Source organism: Lagopus leucura, unplaced genomic scaffold (assembly GCF_019238085.1).
Source record: "Lagopus leucura isolate 7727_CA_CO unplaced genomic scaffold, USGS_WTPT01 Super-Scaffold_73, whole genome shotgun sequence".
In the NCBI taxonomy this organism is placed as follows: domain Eukaryota; kingdom Metazoa; phylum Chordata; class Aves; order Galliformes; family Phasianidae; genus Lagopus; species Lagopus leucura.
This window is the reverse complement of record NW_024962252.1, coordinates 35,852,775-35,878,548: the sequence shown is the minus strand read 5'-3', so window position 1 is coordinate 35,878,548 and position 25,774 is coordinate 35,852,775. Positions and strand designations below refer to the sequence as shown.

Here is a 25,774-nt window from a genome sequence, read left to right as displayed (position 1 = left end):
AATATTTAAAACAAATGCAGAGAGTGATGGTGAGAATGCAAGTCAGGGAAGTTCTGCTGTCAATAAACAGTAATTAGGGAGTTATCTACTAGCTAGTTTACAAAAAAAGTAGACAAAGGAGAATGAGTAAGCTGAAATTTATTCAGAATTTATAACCATGCCCTTCCCAGTAGGTTATCAAGGATAACTATATAGTTACAGTTTGGAACAACAAAGAACTGTTATAGACCAACAGAAAGTAATAACAATCACTCAGTAATCAACAAGAAATCAAAAAGTGAGATTCCCCCAAAACCTCTAATAATATTGTTCTTATCTAAAACACTTACTGATTATATATTATACATAAAAACATGGTAACATTTATGTGGGACAGAAAGTTATGAGGGATAGCTAAAATTAAAGTTCATGGGAAATGCCAGTGGGATCCAACAAAAGCCCCTGGCTGAAACAGCACCATAAGGGTGAAGTGATGGGTAACAGTGGCCAAAATTCTTTAGGGGCCTTAGCATCCTCTTGCAGATCACACCCACTGTTTCAGGAGGCTGACTGCTTGCTTGGGCTCAGATATGGGACACTAGAGAAAGACTGACGAGATCTTTGGATCAATATATTTGGATATAATCTTTGGATTAATATCTACTGTTGTTCACCCATCTGAGCACAAACACTGCCACCAAAAGAGACCTTGAGGAGATTACAGTTGACTGCTGTGCTCTAGGAGCAGTGGTAAAGGGGCCACTGTGATGGTCTTTTTGATCTTACCACTCAAGGAGATGGCTTCAGCAGCAGAGGAGGATGAATCCTGCAGATCAAAATCTGGGTGTATGGCTGATGTCACGACAGGGTCTTTGACTTCTTTGACCACGGACTATCTTCTGAGAACCACTAGGGAGTGATGATATCTATGTGAGAAAGAGAGGCAATAGTCAGAGAGCAAAGTCTTGCTACTGAAAAAGGCTTTTTAGCAAGTTCATCGTGGTTTTGAGATCAAAGCCCAAAAAGAAATGGAGAAACAGGATGAGTTTAAGATGCTGAGTGAGGAAGGCATATAGCAGGTTAAAGACCTGAACTTCAGGAAAGTGGACATCAGCCCACAAGAGCTGAGCTGCAACTAAAACCTCACTGAAGTATGAGCCAAATAAGATGGAAAGATACAGCAGGAAGACAAGTTGGATGAAGAGGGAACTTCCAGCTGATCTCAGACACAGAAAGAAAGTATAAAGAAAGTACAAGCAGGGACAGGGTACCCAGAAATCCAGCAGAATCACCTAGGTATGCAGGAGTCAAATTAGGAAAGTCACGTAAGGCTGGGGTTAAAACCACCAAGAAAAGTGAAGGTCAACAAGAAGGGCTTCTACAAGTAAGCATATTCACAGGATGAAAGAAAATGTAAGTTCACTACTAAATAGTGCAGGCAAGCTAGTGAGAGAGGATCTAAAGACAAACTTTGGAAAAAAAATAACTGAACTACTTAATGCCTCCTTTGCCTTCCATCTAACTGGCAAGGCCAGGCGTCTGTGCCTAGTAGCAAACAGAGGAATGAGCTGCAACCCAATGCTTCTAGGATTAAGCTGGGGAGAATTTATGTAATTTCAGACAGGTGAGAAGATTAGATACTCCCACTGAAGCTGAGAAAGCAAAGGTCTTTTTGGGGCTCTTATTTATCATCTTTGAAACACTGTAGCAACTGGAGGAAGTGACCTGTAAAAGGCAATGTTGAATCTTAGTTTAAAAAGCTGAGAGGGAAAACCTGGAGTACTAAAACCTGATCAGTTCTGGAACAAATACTCCCTATTTCGGGCACATGAAAGACATGAAAGGATGATTGGAATCAGCCAACAAATAATTCATGAAGGTCAAATCATCCTTGACCAACCTGATCGCCTTCTATGATGAAATGTCTGTCTCTGTGGATGAAAGAATTACAGGCACAGTTTATCTGAAGCAAGATTTTCAACATAGCCTTTCATAGTGTAATGAGAGTCAAACTGAGGAGATGTGAACTGCATGGGTAGAGTGTTGCATGGCTGAAAAGCTTGCTGGACTGCTGAGCTCAGAGAGTAGCCTCGAATGGCTCAAATTTTAACTGGAATCTTGTTACCAGTGATATTTCTCCAGTGCCACTACTAAGATCATTTAGTATTTTTATCACTGACTCAGCAGTGGATGGAATGCACAGTTGCTGTGTTTTTGGATGATATGAACTGATGTGATAGTGAGCTAGAGGGTGCTGATATGAAGGGGGGATTGGAAGCTGTTCAAAATCCCAGCAAATGAAAGGAATGAGCCAGCAGAAAATCCGTGGAGTTGAACAGAGGCACATGCAAACTCCTTCACCTGAGTCAGAGTAACCCCACACAACCATACAGGCTGGCTGGAGACTGACTGGCTGCAGGGTTCTTGGTGCTGAGATGCTGAATATGGATCATAAATGCACCCTGACAGCAGTGAAGGCCAAACAAGTTCTGGTGCAGCCAGTAAGTCAGGGGCAGTGATTATTTCCTTTCAGTCAATACTGAAGAGGCCACTGGTAATTACACTGCTATGGAATCTGACAGACAGGATTTTAATTTTTTCCCCAGAAAAGAGTGATACCCATCCTCCTTTTTTATATGTGCTGTATGCTTACTTTTTTTTTTTTCTCCCTGAAAAATCTGAGTGAATTAACAACTAGCTCATTAAAAAAATGTTGTGCCAATGCAACAAAGAGAAAGAACTCACATCCAATATCGGTTTTAAATCCACACACACGGTGGAAAGTAAACAAAAACACTGAGAAAAATTATTTCCCTGGGTAAAACCACCAAAGGATGTTCAGTCACACAGTAAAAGCAATTTTGTCTGGATGGAGAAATCACAGAATCATAGAATGGCCTGGGTTGAAAAAGACCTCAAAGATCTAGATTCAACCCCCCTGTCACAGGCAGGGTCACCAACCACTAGATCAGGCTGCCCAGAGCCACATCCTATATTTCACTTTGAAAGTTCAGTATTTTTGGAAAGCTAAGAGAGGAACAGCATTCAAGGCTTTTATGATCAGATATAATAGGCACACATCATTAGATCCACTGAGAATAGAAAATCACTTTTCTGAAGCCACGGTGACTTGTATCAGCATGACATCTGGCCTACTCTACCTATGCCACACTGTGCTATTAATGAACTCATATGGTACTGGACACTTTATTGCAATAGTATGTCATTTCAGAAATTAGCAAGTAGACTAGATTACAGTGAATATCTGACTGACAGTATCATCAGATGCTGGAATTTGTGCAATGTAACAAAGAAAAGGAATGAAATTCTTTCTGGAAGGACTATAAACTAGCTATACCAATCTTACAAAGCTATAAAAGATTACTTGTTGATGAACAGCAGTTATTGTTAGCTTCAGTTCTGTGTATTCTTGAGTACTAAATGACACAGGGGTGCGTAGTGTCTTTATTGCACTTATGAGCAGGTTGCCTTCGTCTCAGAAGATGACATTGTAACAACATTAATAGGAGGTTTCTGTTCAGACTAAGGATGAAACATCTTCCTGCCCAAAGAAGCAACGTGAAGACTGTTCAAATAGCCCGGCAACACAGGATTATTATATTACCCTCCTTATATTTTTGTTTTACTTCCTAAACATGCCATGATTCAGCACTAAGATAGTGGTGAGCCTGATTCATGAAAGGCTGCATTTATGTGTCAAACCTTGATGGATCCCATCCTGTTACACACTGAGGTAGTACTGACCAAGCAGCACGCCTTTCTTTAGTTCAGTTCTCCTAACAGAAAAAATGAAAATCATCAGCAATCATCATTCTGGTGCCTTTTGAGTACAAGGAATTTCTCCTGATAAGTGACATAGGTGACAGAATAGGTACTACTTAGGGTAAAACAATAGCTAAGTAAGCAAATGGCTTTGGCACTACTCATATCTGCTCTATGCTAATAAGGAATATCCATCCATACAAATTGTACAAACACTGAAAATTTTATTTCCCCACTCCTTACTAAACCAAGATGCCTTAGTGGGGCTACTATGAAGTAGTGACAACAAGAAATGTTGTTCAAGATTAACAATAAGCAGCAGACCTAAAAGTTTCTACTGTCCAGTCACTTATTTTAGCAATAAAAGATTACTTCATAGTGTGAGATATGATTTATGGATTTTAATTAGAATTGAAATGGGAAGTTGGTAAACTAAAACAAAACAACTAGTGTGAAGTAAAACTAGGACAGTTGTCTGCACAGTTCAATTATTTAAAAACACCTAGAATACCTGCACCTGTTATAGAAGGAAAATATTAGTATGTGAAGAGAGCATGAAAGAAGAAATACATACAAGAGTGACTTTCTTCTTCCACAAAAATATCAATTCAAATCGTATCTGAAAAACATTACGTGACAGCAGACATGGTACTTCTGCTTTATAACATTATAATATTTCCAGAAAGGTCTTGGATGAGTGAATCAACTTCTATAAATAATCAAATTAATTCTTCACTGTGACTAGGCAACAGTGAGATGTTTAGTCATATATAAGTAGCAGCATTATGAGTTTTGTTTGACTTACTCACTGTTGCATGTTAAAAACTGTATATTAATTATTCTCACAATCTGTTTGCATTTGCATACTCAGAAGACAATAGCTAGGAGATGAAAACAAAATGTTTTTTGTTTGCTGTGAAAGCTGTTAGAGAAATGAAGGGAAAAAATAATAGTGATTGCTGACCAGTTCCTAAAAAAGCATCACTGGAATAAGCAAAAATTCACCTATCTTTGGGAGTTTTTCTGTTGATTTAATGGAGTCGTGATTTTATACAAAGATGACACAGGCCAGAATAAAAGGAAATTTTAGTCAACCTGCTAGAGTTCTATAAAAGCCGCATTAAATTTATTCCATGTGATCAAAGTAAAGAACACAGTTATTCTAGCTATAGCAAAACGTGCATGGGAATATTTTTTCATCTTTTGCTCACGTAATTTTTCAGTAGCCAAACGCTGTTGTTATCTTCACCAGCACCATCTACCTTTGTGGCTAGCTAGCCCTGCTTTGAGAAAGGGTGTTGGTCTGGAGGTCAGGAGAGGACTTTAAAGGTCCTCTCCAACATAAATTACATAGTAATTCTGTTTACAGATATTTATCTCCACTATCATTACACAAAAACATAACTACCCACAAAAATGTACAGCATCTGCTCCATTTCTCTTGTTTCTGTTAGAATTAATGCATCTTTAATTATAATCTTGTTCTTTACGATCATCTTCACATTCCATACGTATTCACTAACAGGTGTTTTGGTTCAGCTGCCATTAGGCAATGACTCACTGTGTGTTGTCTGATTATGAAGTTTAAAATGGGGGAACACTGGTTGAGGATCTCTGGAATTGAAAATATGTTTGTTGAGCTCTGGAAACCTCTCCCTTTCCAATTCAGACTGGTTCCTTCTGCTGAGTCATGATGCAACGTGAAGCATTAGACAATCTGAAAAATAGTACAACAAATGAGGTGATGCCTTTTTTACTGTATTTGTTTTGACATTCCATCTCAGCAATTACCTTTAATATGAATTATTTACAGTCATATTAATATATCAAATTTGGCATTCACTTCAGGTTTACTTTATTCATTCAGTATCAACACTACATTTCATGCATTTGTCTACAACCACGTTCATTTCCCCAGCAGTGGAGCTGCATTTGTGTATGGAACTAATGTCTTTATAATCTCATACAGATCATACAATGTATCCTGCTGCATCTGTGTCTAGTAACTACATGAGCAGCTTGCTAGGAAGTTTACAAAAAAGTAAGATTCTCTAAGCAGCATCTTGTCACACTTTAGAATTTACTGTGTTTTATTCTCTACTTAGTATCTTGTATGTAAATTATGAAAAAGACTCAGGCACTCTGATGGTGTTCAGTGTTCAACCTATGAAGTGGAGTCACATGCCTATGCTCCTCATAATCAACATGAGGATATAATGCAAAAGTAAACGTTTAATTTGTTTGGAAAGTGCCACAAATAATCAACAGAATGCTGATTACACAGCACAGACAGCCAATGGTATGATTCAAGAGCTGATGCAGTCGATGTTAAGTATGGTCTCAGGATATAAGTGCAGGGAGTACAGGCCACAAGCTCAGTATGTGCATGCTGCTGGTTCTACTGCTAATAACAGTGCTGGCAGGCTTCCTGCCTGTGGAAAAAAAAAGAGCGGGAGCAGCTGGGCCAGTGGATGCTTTTGGGACATTTACTTTTCAGTATCAGCTGGCATTAGTTGCAGTGATCAGGCAAAATCTTAAACACAACTAAAACAATCCTCTTCTGTACAAGAACTCTGAAGATACACAAAAGCAAAAGACAAAGAAAAAACATGTAGTTCTCCTTGATTTCTTGTAGGGAAACCCACATGTGCAATGATTTCTCACTAATCTTATAACCAGGACAAATTGTTATTATTATTATTGTTATTATTTTGAGATCCAAATGGAGATCTCCATAAAAGTGGCCTTCCTCATCCAGAAGTTCCTGCAGGTCCACCAGACAGTGGTTTCCACACCATCCATGTTGGTTATGCTGTTCAGAGCGTATGGATAATGCTTCCAGAGGAACTCCTGCCCTTTCGTCTGCTTGGTGCCAGCGTGTCTTTCAGAAGTGCTGCCCGAAGGCCTTGCCCATGGCATGTGTAATTTGCCTGTATTTAGGAGCATAAGGGAATGTCCCTTGCTCTTGCTGCTAGGCAGCTCTGCCGTGCCACTTGGGAGCATAAAGCCCTTGCAACATGGCACATACTGTGTGCCATCCTTCTCTATACTTTGAGGTGGACCATGCCGAATGCAAAATTACTTCAGTTTTCAGGTAACTTTATTTATTTCAGCTAAACCTTGAGTTTACCTGATTTTGAATCAATATGTCGTGGACTTGGGACTCACAAGAACCCTTGGAAAACAGGTTGGGAAATTTTCACTGGGTACATCTCAAATTGCAGAAGTACCACGGCTAAACTTTTTGCTTAGAGGGTGTTGACGACAACAACATCGTTGGTTTTTTTTGATTTGTTTTGTTTTTTTTCCCCTCTGATAATGTATAACTGGGCTCATGCTCAGAATATTTTTGTTTAATCAAAAACAGATTATCACGATGAGCTCTTTTAAACTGGTACAAATGAAACCCTATCTTTGGGTTTCTCTAATCTTTCAGGTTACTGGAAAAGGTATTAAAAGTCCCCAAATCGTGTGAATCAGTAAATATACATCCATAAAAACCGTAGAATTATTATTTTTGGAAAAGACCACTTAGAACATCTAATCCAACTGTCAGCCCATCCCCACCATGCCCACTAATCATGTCCCTCAGTGCCACATCCATTCATTTCTCAAATACCTCTGGGGATGATGGTTCCACCAGCTCCCTGGACAGCCTGTGTTAATACCTCACCATGATTTGGAGAAGAAATTCTTCCAAATCTCCGAACCTTCCCTGATGCAACTTAAATCCATTCCCTCCTGTCTTGTCACTAACTTTGCAGGAGAAGAGGCCAACACCCACCTCGTCCCAACCTCCTTTCAGGGAGTTTTAGAGAGCAGTGAGGTCTCCCCTGAGCCTCCTCATCTCCAGACTGAAAAATCCCAACTCCCTCAGCTGCTCCCCATAAGACTTGTGCTGCAGACCCTTCACAACTTCACTGCTCTTCTCTGGACAATGTTCCAGGGCCACGATGTCTTTCTTGTAGTGAGGGCCCCAAAACTGAACACAGTTCTTGAGGTGCAGCCCACTAGTGCTGAGTACAGAAGCTCCCTCCCCTGCTGACCCACTCTTTCTGATACAAGGCAGGATAGCATCGGCCCCACCTGGGCACGCTGCTGGCTCACGCTCAGCTGGCTGTTACCTAACATCCTGAGATTCTTTTGCTCTCTGCAACTTTCCAGCCACTCTGCCCCAAGGCAGTAGCATTGTGCAAAGTTGTTGCGACCAAAGTGCAGGACCCGGCACTTGGTCTTGTTGAAACTCACAGAACTGGCCTCAGCCTAGCGACCCAGCCTGTCCAGATCCCTCTGCAGGGCCTTCCTGCCCTCAGGCAGGTGGACGCTTCTTTCTGTCTCAGTGTCCCCTGCAAACTTACTGAGGGCGCACTCAACGCCCTCACCCAGATCATCCATAAGGATATGAAACTGGGCCGGCGCCGAAGTAAAAATAAAAACCATACCTCAGTGGCGCTTTTTAACGGACGAGACGTTCAGCCAAAACGGGTTATTTAGCAGGACTCATGCCAGCCCTTGGCTAAAACCCACAGAAAGGCAGCAGCGGCTGTGGCGCTTCGTCTCTCAGGCCATTTCCGACAGCGCCATCAGGTGGCTGCAGCCCCGCACTACAAGGACTGCCGACTCCCGCGCCTTCCTTCCCGCCCGCGCGCCTCGAACTCCCCGCACGCCTCTCGACGCCATTTCCGCAGACCGCCTCCGGCGCCACCCCTGAGGTTCCGCCCAGAGTCGGGCGGAAGCGTTTCCCGGGCTGAAGCCGCGCGGGGGGCGGCGCATGCGCGGGAAGGTGGGGGCGGGGCCGCGCTCAATTCCTGCCTGTCGCCGCACCCGCAGCGCGAAGCGGTGGCGAGGGGTGCATTCAGGTAACGGTTGTGCTCGTTTGTACCTACACGCCTGGCTCTACAGTCCGCGGGGTGCTGCCTGTTCCTTTCTGGGGCCGCCGCTGCCCGGTCGCGCTGTTGCTCGAGGAGAGCGCGCGGGGGTCGCGTCTGTGGTGTTCCTCCTTGTGCTGCTGTGTGCTCCCCGGCGTTGCTGATTCACCCGGCTGTCCGCTACGAGACCCCGCCGCGCCGCTCGCCCCCGCGGCGCGTGGAGCTGCAGGCGGCCCGGCGGGCGCTGCGGGGATCGGGCTTCGGGCCTGCGCTAGGGCACGCTGCGGGTCGGGAAGCGGCGTGTCTGCTCCTTGCACGCTCTCTAGTTGGGGAACTATACAGCTGAAGGCCTCTCTGGCTTAACCCACCTCGGCTCCTCGGGGTAGTGGTTGCGGCACCAAGCTGCTGGAATTCTAGAAACATGGAGAGGGTGCTGCCACGGTTAGGATTTGGATTTTGGGTGGTGCTGTGTGGAGCCAGGAGCTGAAATCAGCGATCCTTATGGGTTCCTTTCAGCTTGGGATATTGTTTGTGCGAACGTGCATTCATTGTGATGCAGTTATTGTTGACCGTGCCTGGGGATGTGTGGTTGTGGAAAAACCTTGTTCAGCAGCAGTTGTGACTTGTTTCTTTTGGGGGGTGGGGTTTCAGTTCCAGCTGAAGAAACAAACTGATCTACATGTGCTTCACCATCCATTGGAAGAATGACAGATGACAAAGATGTGCTTCGAGATGTGTGGTTTGGGCGCATACCGACCTGCTTCACTCTGTATCAGGATGAGATAACTGAGAGGGAAGCTGAGCCTTATTATGTGAGTATAACCAAGGAGGTCATGAACAATCTGATCCCATGGTTCTGTTTCTTTCATTTAGGTTCATTATACACATTGTAGAGGTGTAGAAAAGGCTTTTTTCTTCGTATTCCCAGAAACTTCTGGGACTACCTTATAACTGTGCTGTGCAAATCATCTTTCTTCTCAGTAAGTTAAAAAACTTAGATCTGTTTTACCACTGAGATTGAGTTACAATGGGTAATTAAGATCTTGGAAAAACTTATGAGAAAGTTCAGCGAATAATTAAATGGAAGGTGGAGGCTGTACGTACAAACTCACCATGAGTGTATGTTCTTGAAGATTCTTCAGAAGAGGGAACTTGTATGTTGCTTACTGCACAAATAATTCCAGCTAGAGCTTTGTGCCATCTTGAACCCAAAAATTAGTCACATAGTGTCAATTCATAAACACTGACTGCAGTTTTTCTTTCATGGATAACTTCAGTGTGTTTTCTTTAAATGCGAGTAGGTTTGAGAGATCTAGTAGGAAAAGGACCTGTGATGTCTTATTGGACTGGACTGATAGCTGATGATACAGATAAGGGTGGTGGATGTGTTTGAGTTGTAAGCTGAAATGCTTTCTGTAATCACGTGGCTGTTAGTTTATAGAGTGCCCTGCAGTATTCATCCTTGCTGCACCTTACAGGCATTTGATTGATAGGGGAAGTTGGCTGGTTCAGTGGAACTGTATGTGGGAGGAAAAAATCTTGTACTGAGTTTGTGATTCGAAAATCCTTTTATCTTGTCATATTTCATTCCATGCTTTATGGAAGATACTACTGGATAAAACAGTATTTAATTTATAGCATTTCTTTTTAGTCAGTTACTGATATATCTGTGTGCTTAATGTGTTTCTTGAAATCTAATAAATCATTAATGCTTTTCATTCAGGAATGATAGTGCTTAGCTCTCTATGCCTTAGTTTCACCACTGGTGAAAAAGAAGTACTTTTTTACCTCTCAACTGTTTGCCAAATGCTTCTGAGCTATTTAGCAGTCTGACTTAAAACTCTTTAAAATATACATGTACTTCTAATGTAACTCTCATACAGTATGCACAAGTTTTAGTATTGAGACATGCAGTCTTAATCAGTTTAACGTCAGTGTGAAAACCCTAAAGCCATATTAACTTCTGTGTGGTTAACTTCCTAACCCTAAGAGATGGCAGTGTCTTACTACAAGCATGTGCAGAAAATTTCAAGGCTTAACATTCTGCAAAATGTAGTTACTAACAGATCATAATTCTCAAATTTTAGGTTCTCCCTTTTGCAGATCGTGTTGGAGCTGATAACATAGCTTTACTTCTTGAAGGAACCAAGGATCCATTTTAAGATTTTACATCATGGTTGAGTTCTCGTGGTTTCAATGTGTTTGTGCATTAATATCTTGGTTCCAATCTGAAGTATGTTTCTGAAGAAGATCTTTTTTTTTTCCCCTTCTTACAATGCTCAGTTTTCTAGTGCAGAACAGTTTCAGAGCCCCCAGGCTGAGCCTTTTTCACACAAAGCTGAAGATGTACTTTAGGCCTGAGATCAGTCTGCATTAGCTGCTAATCAGTATTCAATTTTTGGAATAAAAATGAGGCTGAATTGAAACAACCCTCTCCAAGCATATTTAGCAAACATTCCCAGCACTTGACACCAGTTTTTCTGCTTTTCACATCTCCTGTTATCACACCTCAGTACTTGTTAAAGTAGATACAACCTCTGTGTTCCAGTCTGTTTTCTGTAAATGGGAAGGAAATATTGGTGTCACTGTGTTAAGAGGAAAACAGCTTCTGCTCTGATTAACTTGCTTTATGAAGGTGGGAAGACATAGATCTGAAGAGTTGAGGGGTTAGAAAAATAACCCAGAATCTCTGCAATTCATTTCAGTTTGAGTGGTGTAGTTGGATACCCTATTCAGCCACGTCTGCTAGATGCATTAGCACAGCACAGGGGTGATATATGCATGTAACACAATGTGGCAGTGTATAGGAATAGCGGAGTTAATTGTAAACTATTTTGTCCATCATTTTGGAAAGCAGTGACGTCAAGACAGCTGCTCAAGTAAGGCACTGTGTTATTTCCACCAGGTATGTCTTTGCCGTGTTGCACTGCAAATAGATAAATCAGTAGGTATGTTTCTTTAAAATGAGTGCTTACAATTTGGAGTGGAAGTATAGTTAAGAACACCTAGGTTGAACTGCCTTTATTGCTGAACGATCTGCTTTTTTCCTCAGTCCTCAAAATGTCTACAGTATTGATTTTGAAGTAGTTTACGGTTTGTCTTGGTGCGAAGAAGAGTCAGAAGCAGCACGTGCTGGAAGCAGAGCACTCATTGGCAGAGATTCATTAGGTGTGAAAAATGAAATAAGAAAGGCAGTCATAGCATGGTACTTGGTACAAGGGACTAACTTTTGCTGGATCTTCTTTATGCTTAGCAGGTGTGAAAAGGGTTGTCTGTATTAAAATGTCTGTAACAGCAAGCAATGTAAAACCACTCTGGGTTAGGCTGTATTTCTTTATCCTGGATGCATTGGTGATCAAACCAGTCTGCTTTCTGTTAAATCTGGAATTTTTGCATTTTACAATATTTTGCATGCTGCAAAAATGGTGTGGTGTTGTTGTGCTTTGGTTTTTTTGTTGTTGTTGTTTTTTGTTTTTAATGCAGCAAAACCCAGGTGTTCTTTCTATGTGAGGAATATATTGCAAGCATTTGCTTAAGCATTAGGAATTGTTTCATTTTTATTTAACCAGGAATGCCTTCCGTAGAGGTTGCTGCTATTAAACTCTGTAGCAGTACATGATCTGCAAAAGGAAGGCATTGCAGTTTGTGTAATTTGGTAAATGGCATGTACTAAACTATGAGGATTCATTTTACCTTGTAAAGGTTTTGAAGTTCTGTTTTTTCTTAATTTAATGAGAACTCCTAATCTTATTTCAGTTTTCTTTTTTTCCCTCAATAGTTTTTGTTGTTATTTTCATTTAAGCTGAGAGTATGTCATAGAATAATCATAGAATGGCCTGGGTTGAAAAGGACCACAATGACCATCTAGTTTCAGCCACCCTGCTATGTGCAGGGTCACCAACCACCAGACCAGGCTGCCCAGAGCCACATCCAGCCTGGCCTTGAAAATATTTCAAGAAGCATCAGTAGTAATGAATAACAGTGGCAAACCAAATGTGTATTTTTCCATAAGTACATAAAACAGAATTATTATTATTATTATTTTATTCCTTAGCTCTGTTTTATTATTAATTGGGAAATAAGATTAACTATATAGGGTGTATATAACTCACTTAAAATATCTGAAGCAAAGCTAAATCTTCTTTTGCAAGGAGGTTAATCTTTTCTCATTGAATACTGAAATGCTTACAGACTGTAGATGTTCAGTGCAACTGTCAGTTTACTGACTGATGTAGTCTGTTTGAGCTTTGTTGTTGAGCACAGCACTGTATTTTTAAGGGGAATGCGATTGGGGGTGCAGAAAACAAAACAAAACAAAAAAAAAACCCCTCACAAACAAAACTGAACTCAATGTTCCATTTTGGGTAGTGCATAACTTTACAATGGAGAGGAAAAAAGTAATACACTGGAAAGCTGTAAGATGATGTCTTACTTCAAATGAAAAAGTACTGACACTTTTCTTGGTAGTTTGAAACCATTGCCGTTTCTCCTAAGAGAGAGTATCACAGAATCACAGAATGGCCAGGGTTGGAAGGGACCTCAAGGATTGTGAATCTCCAACCCCCCTGCCACATGCAGGGCCACCAACCCCCCCATTTAATACTAGACCAGAGTAGATTTAGATTAGATGCAAGAAAGAAATCATCTACTTCAAGAGCAGTGAGGCGCTGGCACAGCTGCCCAGAGAAGCTGCGGTGCCCCAACCCTGGAGGGGCTCAAGGCCAGGTTGGATGGGGCCCTGAGCAGCTGAGCTGAGGGGTGGCAGCCCTGCCCATGGCACAGGGTTGGAATTGCATGGACTTTAAGGTCCCTTCTACCACAAATAGTTCTACGGTTCCTCCTGATTTTAGTAGCTGGTCAAGCTAAGTACTAGAAGAATTATAAATTGCTCTTGATTTGCCATTCAATATCTTAGCTAAGGCTAAGAAAATGAAATTGCCACCTATTGGAAATATAAAACACGCTTGCAAACCAAACTCCTAAGCAACTGGTTTCAGTTATGTTTTTGTTTTGTTCTTAATTTATTTTGTAGTAATTTTGATTTGGGGATGTTAGCTGATACACCCTCACTTGTTACATTCAGTATGAAGTTTGAGCATGTATTTTTATCTATTCATATGAAAATGTTACATTTGTTCTTTGACCTGCTGGAATAGGGAAGAGGAGAAATTAGTTTCTAGTCCTCTGCCTCCCACTACATGAAAAGAATTAAGCACTTGTTTTGACTTTTTTTTTTGTTAGATTACTGGATACTGCTATTATGTAACTTTTAAGTGCATACGTTTGTAGCTTTTCATTAACCATTAATAAGAAAGCTGTCCAAAAAGAAATCTTACTTCTAAGGGGAAAAAATAGAATGCTGAAATTTGGTTATGGAAACCCGTAACTTAAAACTTTTTATTTATTTAGTAATTTTTATGTGTACTTAAAGAATGTGTTGTTTTTTTTTTTTTTTCTTTCAGCTGCTTTTGCCAAGAATAAGCTACTTGACACTGGTAACAGACAAAGTGAAGAAACACTTCCAGAAAGTTATGAGACAAGAGGAAGTTAATGAGATATGGTTTGAATATGAAGGTACGCCACTGAAATGGTGAGTTTAAGTTTGTGCCTTTTCTCAGTTCCTTGTGTGGAGACTTTATGAGTTTAGCACAGTGTCAATACTTCTCCTAACTTAACCACTTCACTGGGTTTCAGAGAAGGCAAAAGAGGAGGAAGATTGGGAAGATGTTGATTGGAGGAAAATCTGAAGAAGGTTTAAATGTTGAGCATAATACTGATGATTCTGCTTGTACTTTATGTATAAAAGAGAGGCTGTGCTGCACCTGTTGTTTTTGTTCTTGTCCTTGTAATATGAAATGCCTGTATTTTTGGCCTTATTGTCTCTTGCTGTAGGATTACCAAAGAAATCTGTTGAGTTTATTCTGCATTTTTAAGACACCTGAAATCTCTGGAAATAATACTTTTTTTTTTCTGTGTTAATGTGAATTAAATGTTCTGCTTGCAGGCAATAAGATGTGCATAACATTTACTTTCCATTTGCGTGATATGCCTTTGTGCTTAAAAACAGATAAAATAATATTGATGTGTAGACCTTCGCTGAATTGTGTTCAACTTAATTGAAATAATTACTTGCGATTCTGTTATTGTTGTTATGTGGTCTGTGAAAAATACATTTTTTTTCCTAAGGGTTTGGAGAATCACACTGATACAGTCTTATTTGATTAGTTTTTGAGTACTTTATGCAAGTGTTTTGTTTTGTTTTTTTTTTTTTTTCATTTTTCTTTTTCTGCTTGAGTTTGAAAAAACACTGAGAGCTGCAGTGTTTTCTAGGCTCTGTTTAGACAGCACTGGTCCTACCTGTGGCAAGGACTTAGTATTTTGAATCTCTTCTATTTCTTGTATCATAATAGGAAAAAAAAAAAAAAAAAACAGTGACTGTTGTAGCTTTTTTTAATTGGCTGTCAAAAGTGAAACTGAATATTTTATTACTATGAATGTAGCATGGAACGTCTTGTGATTAGCAAACATTACATCAGCAGTAAAACAGTGGAATGGGTTGCCCAGGGGGGTGGTGAATGTCTCCATGAGTGGTGCATCCAAAGGCAAGCTGGAAAGGGCTCTTGAGCAACCTGATCTAGCTGCAGGCGTCCCTCCTCATTGCAAGAGGAGTTGGAAGGGACCTTTAAATGTCATCTAGTCTCACTCAAATATTTGATTCTGTGATTGATTGTAATATTTCTAATTACTTAGTCCACACTGTGTCATTTTTCTTGCAATCTGCTTTGTGTAATACTTGGCTGGGATACAGTGTATGTCCTTTCAGCTGCAGCTCTTCAGTTTTGCAGCGAGTACTGAATAAATTTCAAACAGTTTCAAATTCATGCTCTGCTGTACTCAAACCAGGATCTTGGGAGAGGGTGCAACTCTTCCTGTTTGGAATTCCAGGTGGAGCCTGAGGCCTCCTATCAGACTGTTGGGGCACAGGAAGATGAGTTCCTTCCCTGCAGGTGTGTGTTAGGGGAAGGTCTGTGTATAAGGAGTTGCCAGAAGAGGTCAGCAGACTCCATAGCAGTACAGATGAAAATGCAGCGTATCAAATACTCTCAGACACCGTGCAGTTAGGGGAGCTTAAACCTATAACTGCATTGAAGGAAATGCAAGCAGAATCTGCTTACGGGATTTGGAAAGTAGTTTCCCAAGATGGGAAAGGGCTAGAAAAGTTTAACTTCCGTTGGTGGGAGGAAAGCTCCTTCTCCACCTGCATTTCTGTAATTCATTTCTCATTTTAAGATCTCTCTTGTAGCTGTCACACTTTGCCACCTGCTTTCTATCCATGTCCACTAATTTCTCATTTGAGTGTGGGTTGTTATTCACAGCCCTTATGCTCATAGTTGATAGCCACCAGACCAGCCAACCTGAAGGCAAAGATGCTTTTGCCCCACTTAGGCATTTCCATCTCTCCCTTGCAGACCTTTGTCCTAAAGGAGTGTCTTGTGATTGTAAAAACTAAGATCCTCTTGCCACACGAGCTCCACAACCACTTACTGACATGCATTTGTCACCCTTGAGCATTTATCTTTCATGAACCTGTGGGCATGCCACCTAGCCTCTGAAGCTGTGTTTCACTTTTAATACATTCAAGATTCCCCTCTTCAGCAATTACTATTTGCACCCATGTGGATGAATAGCAGGGACTAGTTGTCCAGGATAAAACCTGCTAGTCTTCTGCTTGCCAAGAAGTTGTAGATAAACCTTTCTATAGCAAGTGAAGTGGGCAGGTGGAGAGTGAGTCTCATCTAGGACTGGGAGTAGGAGTAATCTACCACTATTACTGCTTTCTATTTGGTGGTTGTGCTGTTCAGGCTGCTCTGCAGTTTCCTTGGAACTTTCAGCCTTCTGCCACTGGAGCACTACCTGCAAGTAGAGGCAGGGCCTGGTTTTTGTTATCAGAGCTCATAACCTCTTGTCTTCCTCATGTTGTGAGTCGCCATTTGATGCTCCAGTGGCTGCAGACCCACCTTCTGTGCAGCTGAGCATTCAGGGTCTCACCTCTGCAAAGTCCTGGTGGAGATGCCTATCTTCCCTGACACTGAGTGGTGTGCTGGCCTCCCATAGCTCAGCTTATTGACAGCACTTCCTCCATCAACACATCCCTTCTGCAGGCAGTGCCACCACCTCTGCTTCCGCTAGGCCTCAGGAGAGATTGCAAGCACTCTTGGCAGCTTGAGGCCTCTCAGCTGCCCTAGCTGAGTGGAAGCATCTGATATACCAAGGGAACTTTCTTCAGTGAATTCTGGGGGAGGGCATTGTGTAGGTTGTGACCATTCTTGAGTGCAATTGCTCAACTTCAGTGGAGTCTCTGTCCCCATTCTGTGAATTATGCTCAAGGCCTGGCAGCTGTGTGGGAGGTCTGTGGTACCATTGGAATGGATGCTTTACCCTGCCCAGTTAGGAACTGGCTAAAGACAGAGGGCCAGAGCACCATTTGATCAGTACCCATCTGTCACTTTCAAAAGGACTTAAAGTTCTTAAAATTATGTTTTCAAGGGCATCTCTCACACCTTGAAACCACCTTCTGTGTAATAACAAAAGCAGTATTAAATAGAGAATGGCTAGAAGTCAGTGCTGTTATGCTTCTATAGACTGAAGGCTTTTGCAAACCAATCGTTATTCTAGCTACGTGTTTTTTAAATGAGACTTTTGGTTGTATTCCTCCCCCCACCCCCTTTTTTTTCCTTTTCCTTTGAGAAAATACCGTCTTCAGTTAAGACCAGTTTGATTTTCCCCAATCCCATGTGTTGGGGTTGAGGGGAAACAGGTTCTATTTTTTATTTTTATTTTTGGGATTTCTTTGTGTGTGTGTGTGTGTATAGGTGGGGATGGAGGGTGTTAAATAATACTTCTATGGGTTCCCTTAGCTGCTGTTCTGTTTTTTTCTATTCTTTAGTGGTAGCAAATCTTTAAAGTCATGCTTGGGTTTTTGAGTTATTATATTTTAGTTACTGTTACTGTTGGTTCCTGAGAGCATCTGCATATTTCTTTAGTTGCAATGAACATTTTTCAAATAAAGGTTCAGAAACAGCATCACAGTAGTACTGCTGGATGCAACATCTTTAATGAGGGAATACTGATCCTTAACACAAGGCAGATGCACTCTTAAGAACGGTGTTTGAAGGAACATTGCTCCTTTTCATCCCATTTACAAATTGACAAGTCTTCTTTTATTCCCCATTACCTTCTTAATGCCTCTCTTAATCCTGTCTTGATTAAGAAATACAGCGTTATTATGAAATACAAATAATAGTTTTGGTCTTATGTAGTATGCTCTTGATTACAGACTTTTAAAAAATATGCTTCTAACTGCATCTCAAAAATAAATGAAATACAGCATTATGTACAGGCATTACTTATGGCTTCTGTGGGCTTCGGATTAAATGCCAGTATGCGAACTGGAATTCGAGGCAGGAAGAATCTTACCTGTCATTACTGAATTACTCCTGTTGCGAACCTTACTCATAATGTAAGACTTCATTTCAGAACAGAAAATGATTTTTCTCACAGTCTGCTGTCATCACCAGTCTCAGGTGTTCAGCTATGAACAAAATGATTTCAGGGCTGACCTCTTCAGAATGAGAAGCATATACTTATATATTTAAGCTGGAATAGGCTCCCCAGGGAGGTGGTTGAGTCACCAGCCCCGGACGTGTTTAAAAACCGTTTGGATGTGGTGCTCAGGGACACAATTCAGCAGAGGGTTGTTAAGGTTAGGGTAGTATGGTTGGGTTGTGGTTGGACTTGATGATTTTTAAAGTCTTTTCCAACCTGAATGATTCTGTGATTCTAATATAATCTATACAAAGCACAAGGATTTCACTTAAACTTGATTATGTTTATTTTGTTATCTGTGCTTGATAGAAAATAGATGTAGGCCAGTGATGGTTTGGTGTCTTTTGTAGCTCTGCATATATAAATACGTACATACATATATATATAATATATAAATGGGAAGGTTTTTTTTAATGTTCATATACTTATCAAAGGAAATCTGATTTTTGTTGCCTAATGCATCTGGAAAAGCACTTTTGCTGAAACCCTGCTGAAGAACTCAATACATGATTGGCAGTTAATAAAATGTCTTAGTGATAAAGCTCAAGTTTCTACCACTGAATCTAGATGAATCTGAATATATATGTTATCTGTATGCTTTGTTCCCCCCAAATACCCCCTGAAAGGAGAGAACAGTTCTAGATCTTGGTATATTTCCCCTATTTTCTTAAGAAGTCCCAAATGCAATAGATAAATTCAAGAATTGTGCCCTTTTTAAAGTTTTGCTGTTGTGTTTCTGGCATAGTTTTACATGGGTTTACCAGTAGAGGGTGCCAGAGCCCTGTTTATGACAGCTTAGAAGTGAGTGAATTGGCTTCTCTCAGGTGCTTTTAGGGTAATACTCTCTTACTGCTTTTCTGAACTTTTCAAACTCGTTCTTGGTTGACTCTGCGTCCTCTGTTCAATCCTATTTAATTTATTGGAGCTGCTGAGTTTACTACTAAGTGTGTTTATCTTTGTAAGATCAGGAAACTAATGAGGCCTTTTCAGTTGGTTGATTTTTTTTTTTTTCTTTGAAGGGAAAGAGAACAGAGCTTTTCAAAATACCTGGAAGTTTTATGTACATGATAAAAGTAATTTGCATTGCTGGAGACTGCATCTTCTAAAGAATTTAAAAGGGATGAAGTTACAGGACAAAAGTGAATATTTGGAGAGAGCAGATTTGTATGTGTTCTCCAGTTGAGAATACCATTGAAATTCAGAACTCTGATCTAGTTTTCCTCCCCTTGATTTGATAGTAAAGATGAAGGGATCACCATTTTTTTTTTTCCTTTTCATCTTTTCTACAGATAAATCATTTAGCTTTTCAAATGTCTGAACAGCTACTGTCAGAACGACTCGTGTTAATGTTGAACTTCTTAACTTAAAATACTACTTGGAAGGGTTTCACAGGGCAGCTGTAGGCTGCTTATGCAGTTGCAGTGCTAGAAATGTTCTGTGGGCATAGCATTAAGACCACTGGTTTTGAATATGTGAATATGTGAATTCCAGGCCTGATTTTTACTGTGAACTGTAAGTCAATTATACCTGTCTGTGTAAACTTTTTTTCTGAATAAACAAAAATGAACACAAACTGCGGAAAGAAAGCTGCTAGTTTACTTATGTAGATATTCTAACTGTTGTATGTAGAATTAAATGCACAGTTTCTATGTTCATTTAATCTTTTAATTTTCTAGGCATTACCCAATTGGTTTGCTGTTTGATTTGCATGCATCAAATACAGCCCTTCCTTGGAGCATCACAGTGCATTTCAAGGTAAAATTGAAATACACCTTAGATTAAGAACAACTGAGCACAGGATTACATGAAATTCAGAAGTTATGAAAAATTTTCATAATTGTTCTTATTTTACAAACAGGTAAATGGTAGGACTTTCTGATGAGAATGTTTGTTCCTCAGGAAATAGCTAAAATTTCCTGAAAATCTACAGTTTTTTTTTCCATGAGCTTGTGTGTGTTTTCAAAATGATCTTTTAAAAATGATTCTGTTGTAATCTGAAAATCCAAAATTGTTTTTCAAGTGAAGTTATGAGATTGCATCAGTGCAGTTGAGTGGATAAAAAGGAAGAACTTTCCGTAACAGTCAATTCAAGTTGACTAAGACTAGGAAGATTGAGAAGTGCTCATCCCTTTGGGCACATTAACATAGATATGAGATACTGCAGGAATCCTTGAAGTCAGGGAGTTGCTATCATTCTTTGAAGTTGTACTTCATGTGGGTCCCCCTTAGAGAACTGAGTGAAATGGGTTTGGTCTTGTGACAGTTTAGTCACAGGAGAGACGTTACCTTGATTACGCATTGTAAAACCATTAGGTATGACTTCATGGCACTACTGATCTTTGCTCAGAAAAGTACTTGTGCCAGATTCCTTCATGCTCTGAAATGCATTGAGAAGGTGGTGCCAGGTATGTTTTGAAGTGAGAACCAAAAATCATTATGTTTAACTATGAAATTAGTTGGTTTATTATTATAGAGATATAAAAGAAACAATAAAATAGGAAAATGTACAAAAGAAAGTACTAAATTAATAAACTTGACTTCAGCGTGAGATTTGAGCATACTGGAAGGCATTCTGGGAAGCAGTGTCATTGAATGTTTTCATTCAAAATATTCCTCTCTTTTATAAATGATCTTTCTAGTAGCAGTAATGTGATTTATTTTTGAAGCATAGACTGTAATTGTGTTTTCTTATGATGTATAATTGTTCTTAGGATATATAATTTTGCGTGTTGAAACAGTAAAAGTGAATGTAAAGACAGGGATGTTTTTGAAACGATTATAATTGCTACACTTCTGATATATGTCAAAGAGGGGTGGTGTAAAGAAACTTCCAAGCTGTTTTGAAGAAACTGTAAGGTGTCTAGTTTCATAGATTGTGATTTAATTGTTGCACATCCTGAGAGCTCTGGAAGACTAACAGTAGCAAGGAGAGGATGTTGCCATCCCAAAGTAGAGCTGCCCTGAGAAATGAATTGCAGCACCGCAATGAATTTCAGTTTCATGTAGTAATGAAAGCTGATTTCAACTGTCCTGGTATTGCTGCTGGCCCAGAGATCAGCTAATTTGTTTTTCTCAAGGGGATTTTCTCAAGCTAATAAGTTTTTCTCAAGGGGATGCATGAAAGATCAGTGGAAATAATTTACTGCTAAAGAAGTGTTATTTTAGAAGTTTTTCTAACTTAGTTTTTAAAAACATAACGCCTTGGATTAAGCACCTGCTTAATCTCTTTTCTTGTTTTTGACGTAACTTGAAAGCTTGTTTAAATTAGCCCACCTTAATGCTTAACGTAAAACATAACCACAATGTATCAAAGTATGTCAAAATGTTGATGACATTTTCATGTGTTTTAATTCTTTACAGTTTAAAGAGTCTAGGTGGATTGCTGCCTGAATTATTCTTTTCATTCGTGTGTAGTTACTCTTCAAAGAACCATATATTTTATTTATTTTAGCTACTGTTAGATTTTTCCATGCTTTAATTTTTGCTGTCATGGCTTTTCATTTCTTTTACAAAAGTATGCAGTCAAATAAAGAACAAAAATATTCCTTGTTGAAGAAACAATTTATTTGCATCTGCTACTGGTATTCAACAAGACATCATTGATTTATATCTTTACTAAAACTGAACTGTAGTTGCCTAAGTCATAGTTGATGTACCTGAACAGAGTACTAACGTCTGAGAATCCTGTGGTATTGTAGTCTAGGTTACTTGCTTCTGTTACCACGTTGTGGCTTTATGGAGAAGAGGGAAACTTTTATTCTTTTCCATTAAGTTCAGCATGCCTAGCATTATTTATGTTCTCAGCGTGGTAACCAGCTCTCTGGATTTTGGGTAGCTGGCAGGAGGTGATGAACTGCTCTGGAAATGCTGTCCCTAGAAGAGGAAGGTAAATCAGATATGCCAGGTGAAAGGCAAACAACTTTCTTCTGCTGAAGCCCTTACCTGCTGGCCCTTGCTTTTCTACAGACAACCTATTGTAGTGAATCATAGAATCATAAAATCACAGGGTTGGAAACGACCTATAAGATCATCTAGCCCAACCGTCTCCTCATCACCGTTGCCACCACAAGCTACTGAACCACATCTCGCAGCTCCTCATCCAGACGCCTCTTGAACACTGCCAGGGACGGCGACTCCACCACCTCCCTGGGCAGCCATTCCAGTGCCTGACCACCCCCTGAGAGAAAAAGTTCTTCCTTATGTCTAATGTAAACCTCCTCTGATACAACTTGTGGCCATTTCCCCGTGTCCTGTTTGTTACCTGGGAGAAGAGGCCAAACCCCTCTTCACCACAGCCTCCCTTCAGGAGGTTGTAGAGTGCAATGAGGTCTCCCCTGAGCCTCCTCTTCTCCAGACTGAACAATCCCAGCTCCCTCAGCCGCTCCTCATAAGGTCTGTGCTCCAGACCCCTCACCAGTTTCGTTGCCCTTCTCTGGACACACTCCAGGACCTCAATGTCATTCCTATAGTGAGAAGCTCCATCTGCTTTTGTATGGCATCAGCTGTCTTCCATTCTTGGTTTTCTTAGTTCAAAATGGGGTCTGGTGGACTGAAAAAGAAGTGCTTTGCCACGTAGTACATGAATTATAGAACTGTTAAGAGACATTGTGAAAACCAGTAGTATAAATGAGGCATAGGTTTCTTTTTTTTTCTTAAAAAAAAAAATTTCTCAAAGAAAGGACTGTTGATGGTAACTAAACACAAACACATGGACAATTCCACTGCCACTGGATATGTTCTTTATGACCTTTAATGCTGTATTATTGGTGTAATTTTTAAAAAAATTACCCTAATACTGACTGTCACTGTATAAACAGGTGTTTTGTGAACTGGAACTGATACATAAGTCTGGGTGGAATGGGGTTACGAAACCAGACTGATGAAATTGGCTGCTATGGTTTTGGAACAGTTTTATGTAAGAAGTTTCTTAGTGCTTCTGTCTGTACAGATGATACTTTCCTCTTTATGACTAAAATTATACTGTAAATATCTACTGATACGTGAAGCAAAACCTGCAGTACTTTAGCTTTCTAAGACAATCCTGGTCAACTCTTAATAGCCTGTCTAATCCCTGACGTAGGACATAGAGGGAATAGGACATCAGTAATAGGAATATTTGAATTAAAGCTGCCAGTGAGATCTCTGAAAACTTTTTGCAAATCTCATAGTTGCATAACCACAGGTGACTACCAGCTTGTTTATGATTGTCTGTTTCTTCGGGGAACTGAGTCAAGTTATTTACATTTCACTATTTCCTGTATAGGCAAGTAGAACTTAAAAACAAACAGGAATGTGTTACGTATTTAACTGCAAAACTTTCTTCTTCTGTTCCCTATTTTATATAAGTGAGGATACCATATTTTATGTTGGCAGTCTCATGTAAGTAAAATTTAGTATGTCTGTAGTAGGTGTAGCAGTGTTGTTATATGTTACCTCTTCTGTGCTCAAGTTCTTCAGCTTCTACTCACAGTGCTGAATAGAAATGTGCCAGTGTTTTTCATCTAAAGGAAAAGAGACAGCACCGAGATCATGGGAATGTCTTCCAGTGTTACCACTTAGAAGCTGGGAAAGTGAATTCTTACATCTTTGTACTTTCTACCAGTTCAGCTTGCTTTGATCAGTTTTAAGTATCTCCTTGCTATTCTGTAGACCATGCTATGTCTTAAAACACATTCCCAAGGAATGACATTTGCTGTCATTTGAAATTCATTGAAGAAAAATCAGCGTGGAGATCTTTGTAGGAAAACTTGAATATCTGACCTGGCAGTTCAACACTTAGACACATGTAACAACATAGTTCTTGAATTTGTTGTTTTCTCAAAGCTTGCTAAACCTTAAACTTTAAACTGTGGAAATCAGTTTGTAGGTTCCCATATTACTTGGCTTAGGTACGTTTGTTCTTTCATCTTTTTTGAGGGATGCTGGTGTCTTGCTTTGAATTCTTGCATGTGAAGAACTTTTTGATCTTGAAATGTAATATTTCTGATCGTTCTTTTCTTTTGGATTGGTTACCAGAATATACTTCATTTGAACAAGTTAGTTAAACTTCTAAAAGTATTTTACAGGCTCTTGCAGATGTCAGCAGGCAAATAACAATCCCAGTAATGTGTTCCATTAATCTTGGAACCTGGTAAGCTTAGGTGCTCAGCATTGAAGGAGAGAGTGAGCTTTGCTCTGGAAAAAGCTTTCATTTCTTGCTTATCTCCTCTAAAGTCTTTGTACTTGGCCATACCTATATGAGAAACAAGCTTTATCTATGTCTTGTTTTCTAGTCAGCTCTGTGACCATTGGTCTGAATTAACAGTAGTACTTCTTTGTCAAGTTAGATGCCAAACTGTTTGTACTTTCAGGGGAAAGAAATTGGCAGTCTTCAGTCTTCTCTTCCTATTGCACTTGTGGTTTTGGAAGATAATCTTGATGCACAGATCCCAGAGTCAGGGTTTAATGTCACAGAGAAAACACTGTGTGAAATACTAAGCATAGAGAAGGGAAGAATTTGGGGGAAGGATCTTTCCAATATTTGTTAATACCTGAAAGGAGGATGGAGTGAGGCTGGAGCCAGTCTTTTTTCAGTGGTGCCCGGTGGGCAGAGACTGGAACACCAGGATATATATTGTGCTGTGCAGGTGACAGAACACTGACACAGGTTTCTCAGGGAGGTTGTGTGGTCTCCTTGGAGATATTCAAAATCACCTGGACACAGGCCTGGGCACCCTGCTCTGGGTGTCCCTGATCAAACAGGGGTTGCACTAGATGGACTCAGAGATCCTTGCCAACCCCACCAGTCTGTAATTCAGAAACTCTCTAACCTCTCTTCAGTAATCTAATGAAGGGGGTACTATTGTTCTTATCTTTCTAGGTAAGGCTATCCCCAACTCTTTTTCATATTGCTAGCTGTTACAAGAGGAAAGGTATGGGTTTCTCCAGTAGAATATTGTTCCTACTGTGACTTGTTAACTCTGTTGTAAAAAAAAAAACCTTTGAAATATCTCCTATTACATGCATTTCCAAAATGGTTTTGACAGTCCTTACAAAAACGTTTTTTTAAACAGCTTATTTCTGATGGGTTAAGAGGAAAGAGAACATTGTAGAGTAAGAGGTGAGAAATAAAAATATGTGGCAAGCCCATTTTATAAAGGGGAGTACTAATGATGCTACTTTGGTTTGATTCCAGGGGTTGTGCTGTTCAGTGTAGTCAATAAGCAACTGTGAAAAGGGAGTGGATATGGAGGGGATAAAACATGCAGGGTTTTTAAACTTAACAAATCCAAATAATGGATTTGTGATACCATGTGCTTGTATTTTAAGATTGCAAATGATGCTGTCACTAGAAGAAAAACTACACCTATACCTACACTTCTGAATAGTTAATATCCAAAAGTGTCTGATTTGTACCTGAACAAGATTAATGCTATACTTTCTTAGTAAATGAATTAGAAAGATAGTTATCACTTACTAAGTAATAATTGTACATCTGCAATGTTGAATGCTCTCAGCAGTGCTAATGAAATAAAAAGGAATCATGAAATCATGTTACG

The 25,774-nt window shown here is 40.0% G+C and overlaps 1 protein-coding gene across 2 annotated transcripts in view; it reads left to right on the top strand.

The window, feature by feature from the left end:
- The first annotated feature begins 8,537 nt into the window (after nt 1-8,537).
- The window catches only part of ATG5 (autophagy related 5), a 70,829-nt gene continuing 53,592 nt past the window's right edge, over nt 8,538-25,774 (top strand). For both annotated transcript variants that reach the window (XR_006183034.1, XM_042894956.1), the window contains exons 1-4: nt 8,538-8,621; nt 9,282-9,442; nt 14,093-14,220; nt 19,913-19,991. Coding sequence is in view for 1 of the 2 variants with exons in the window: in XM_042894956.1 (XP_042750890.1) it covers nt 9,335-9,442; nt 14,093-14,220; nt 19,913-19,991 (315 nt within the window). In the remaining variant the exon portion in view is untranslated. The remainder of the gene's footprint in view (nt 8,622-9,281; nt 9,443-14,092; nt 14,221-19,912; nt 19,992-25,774) is intronic.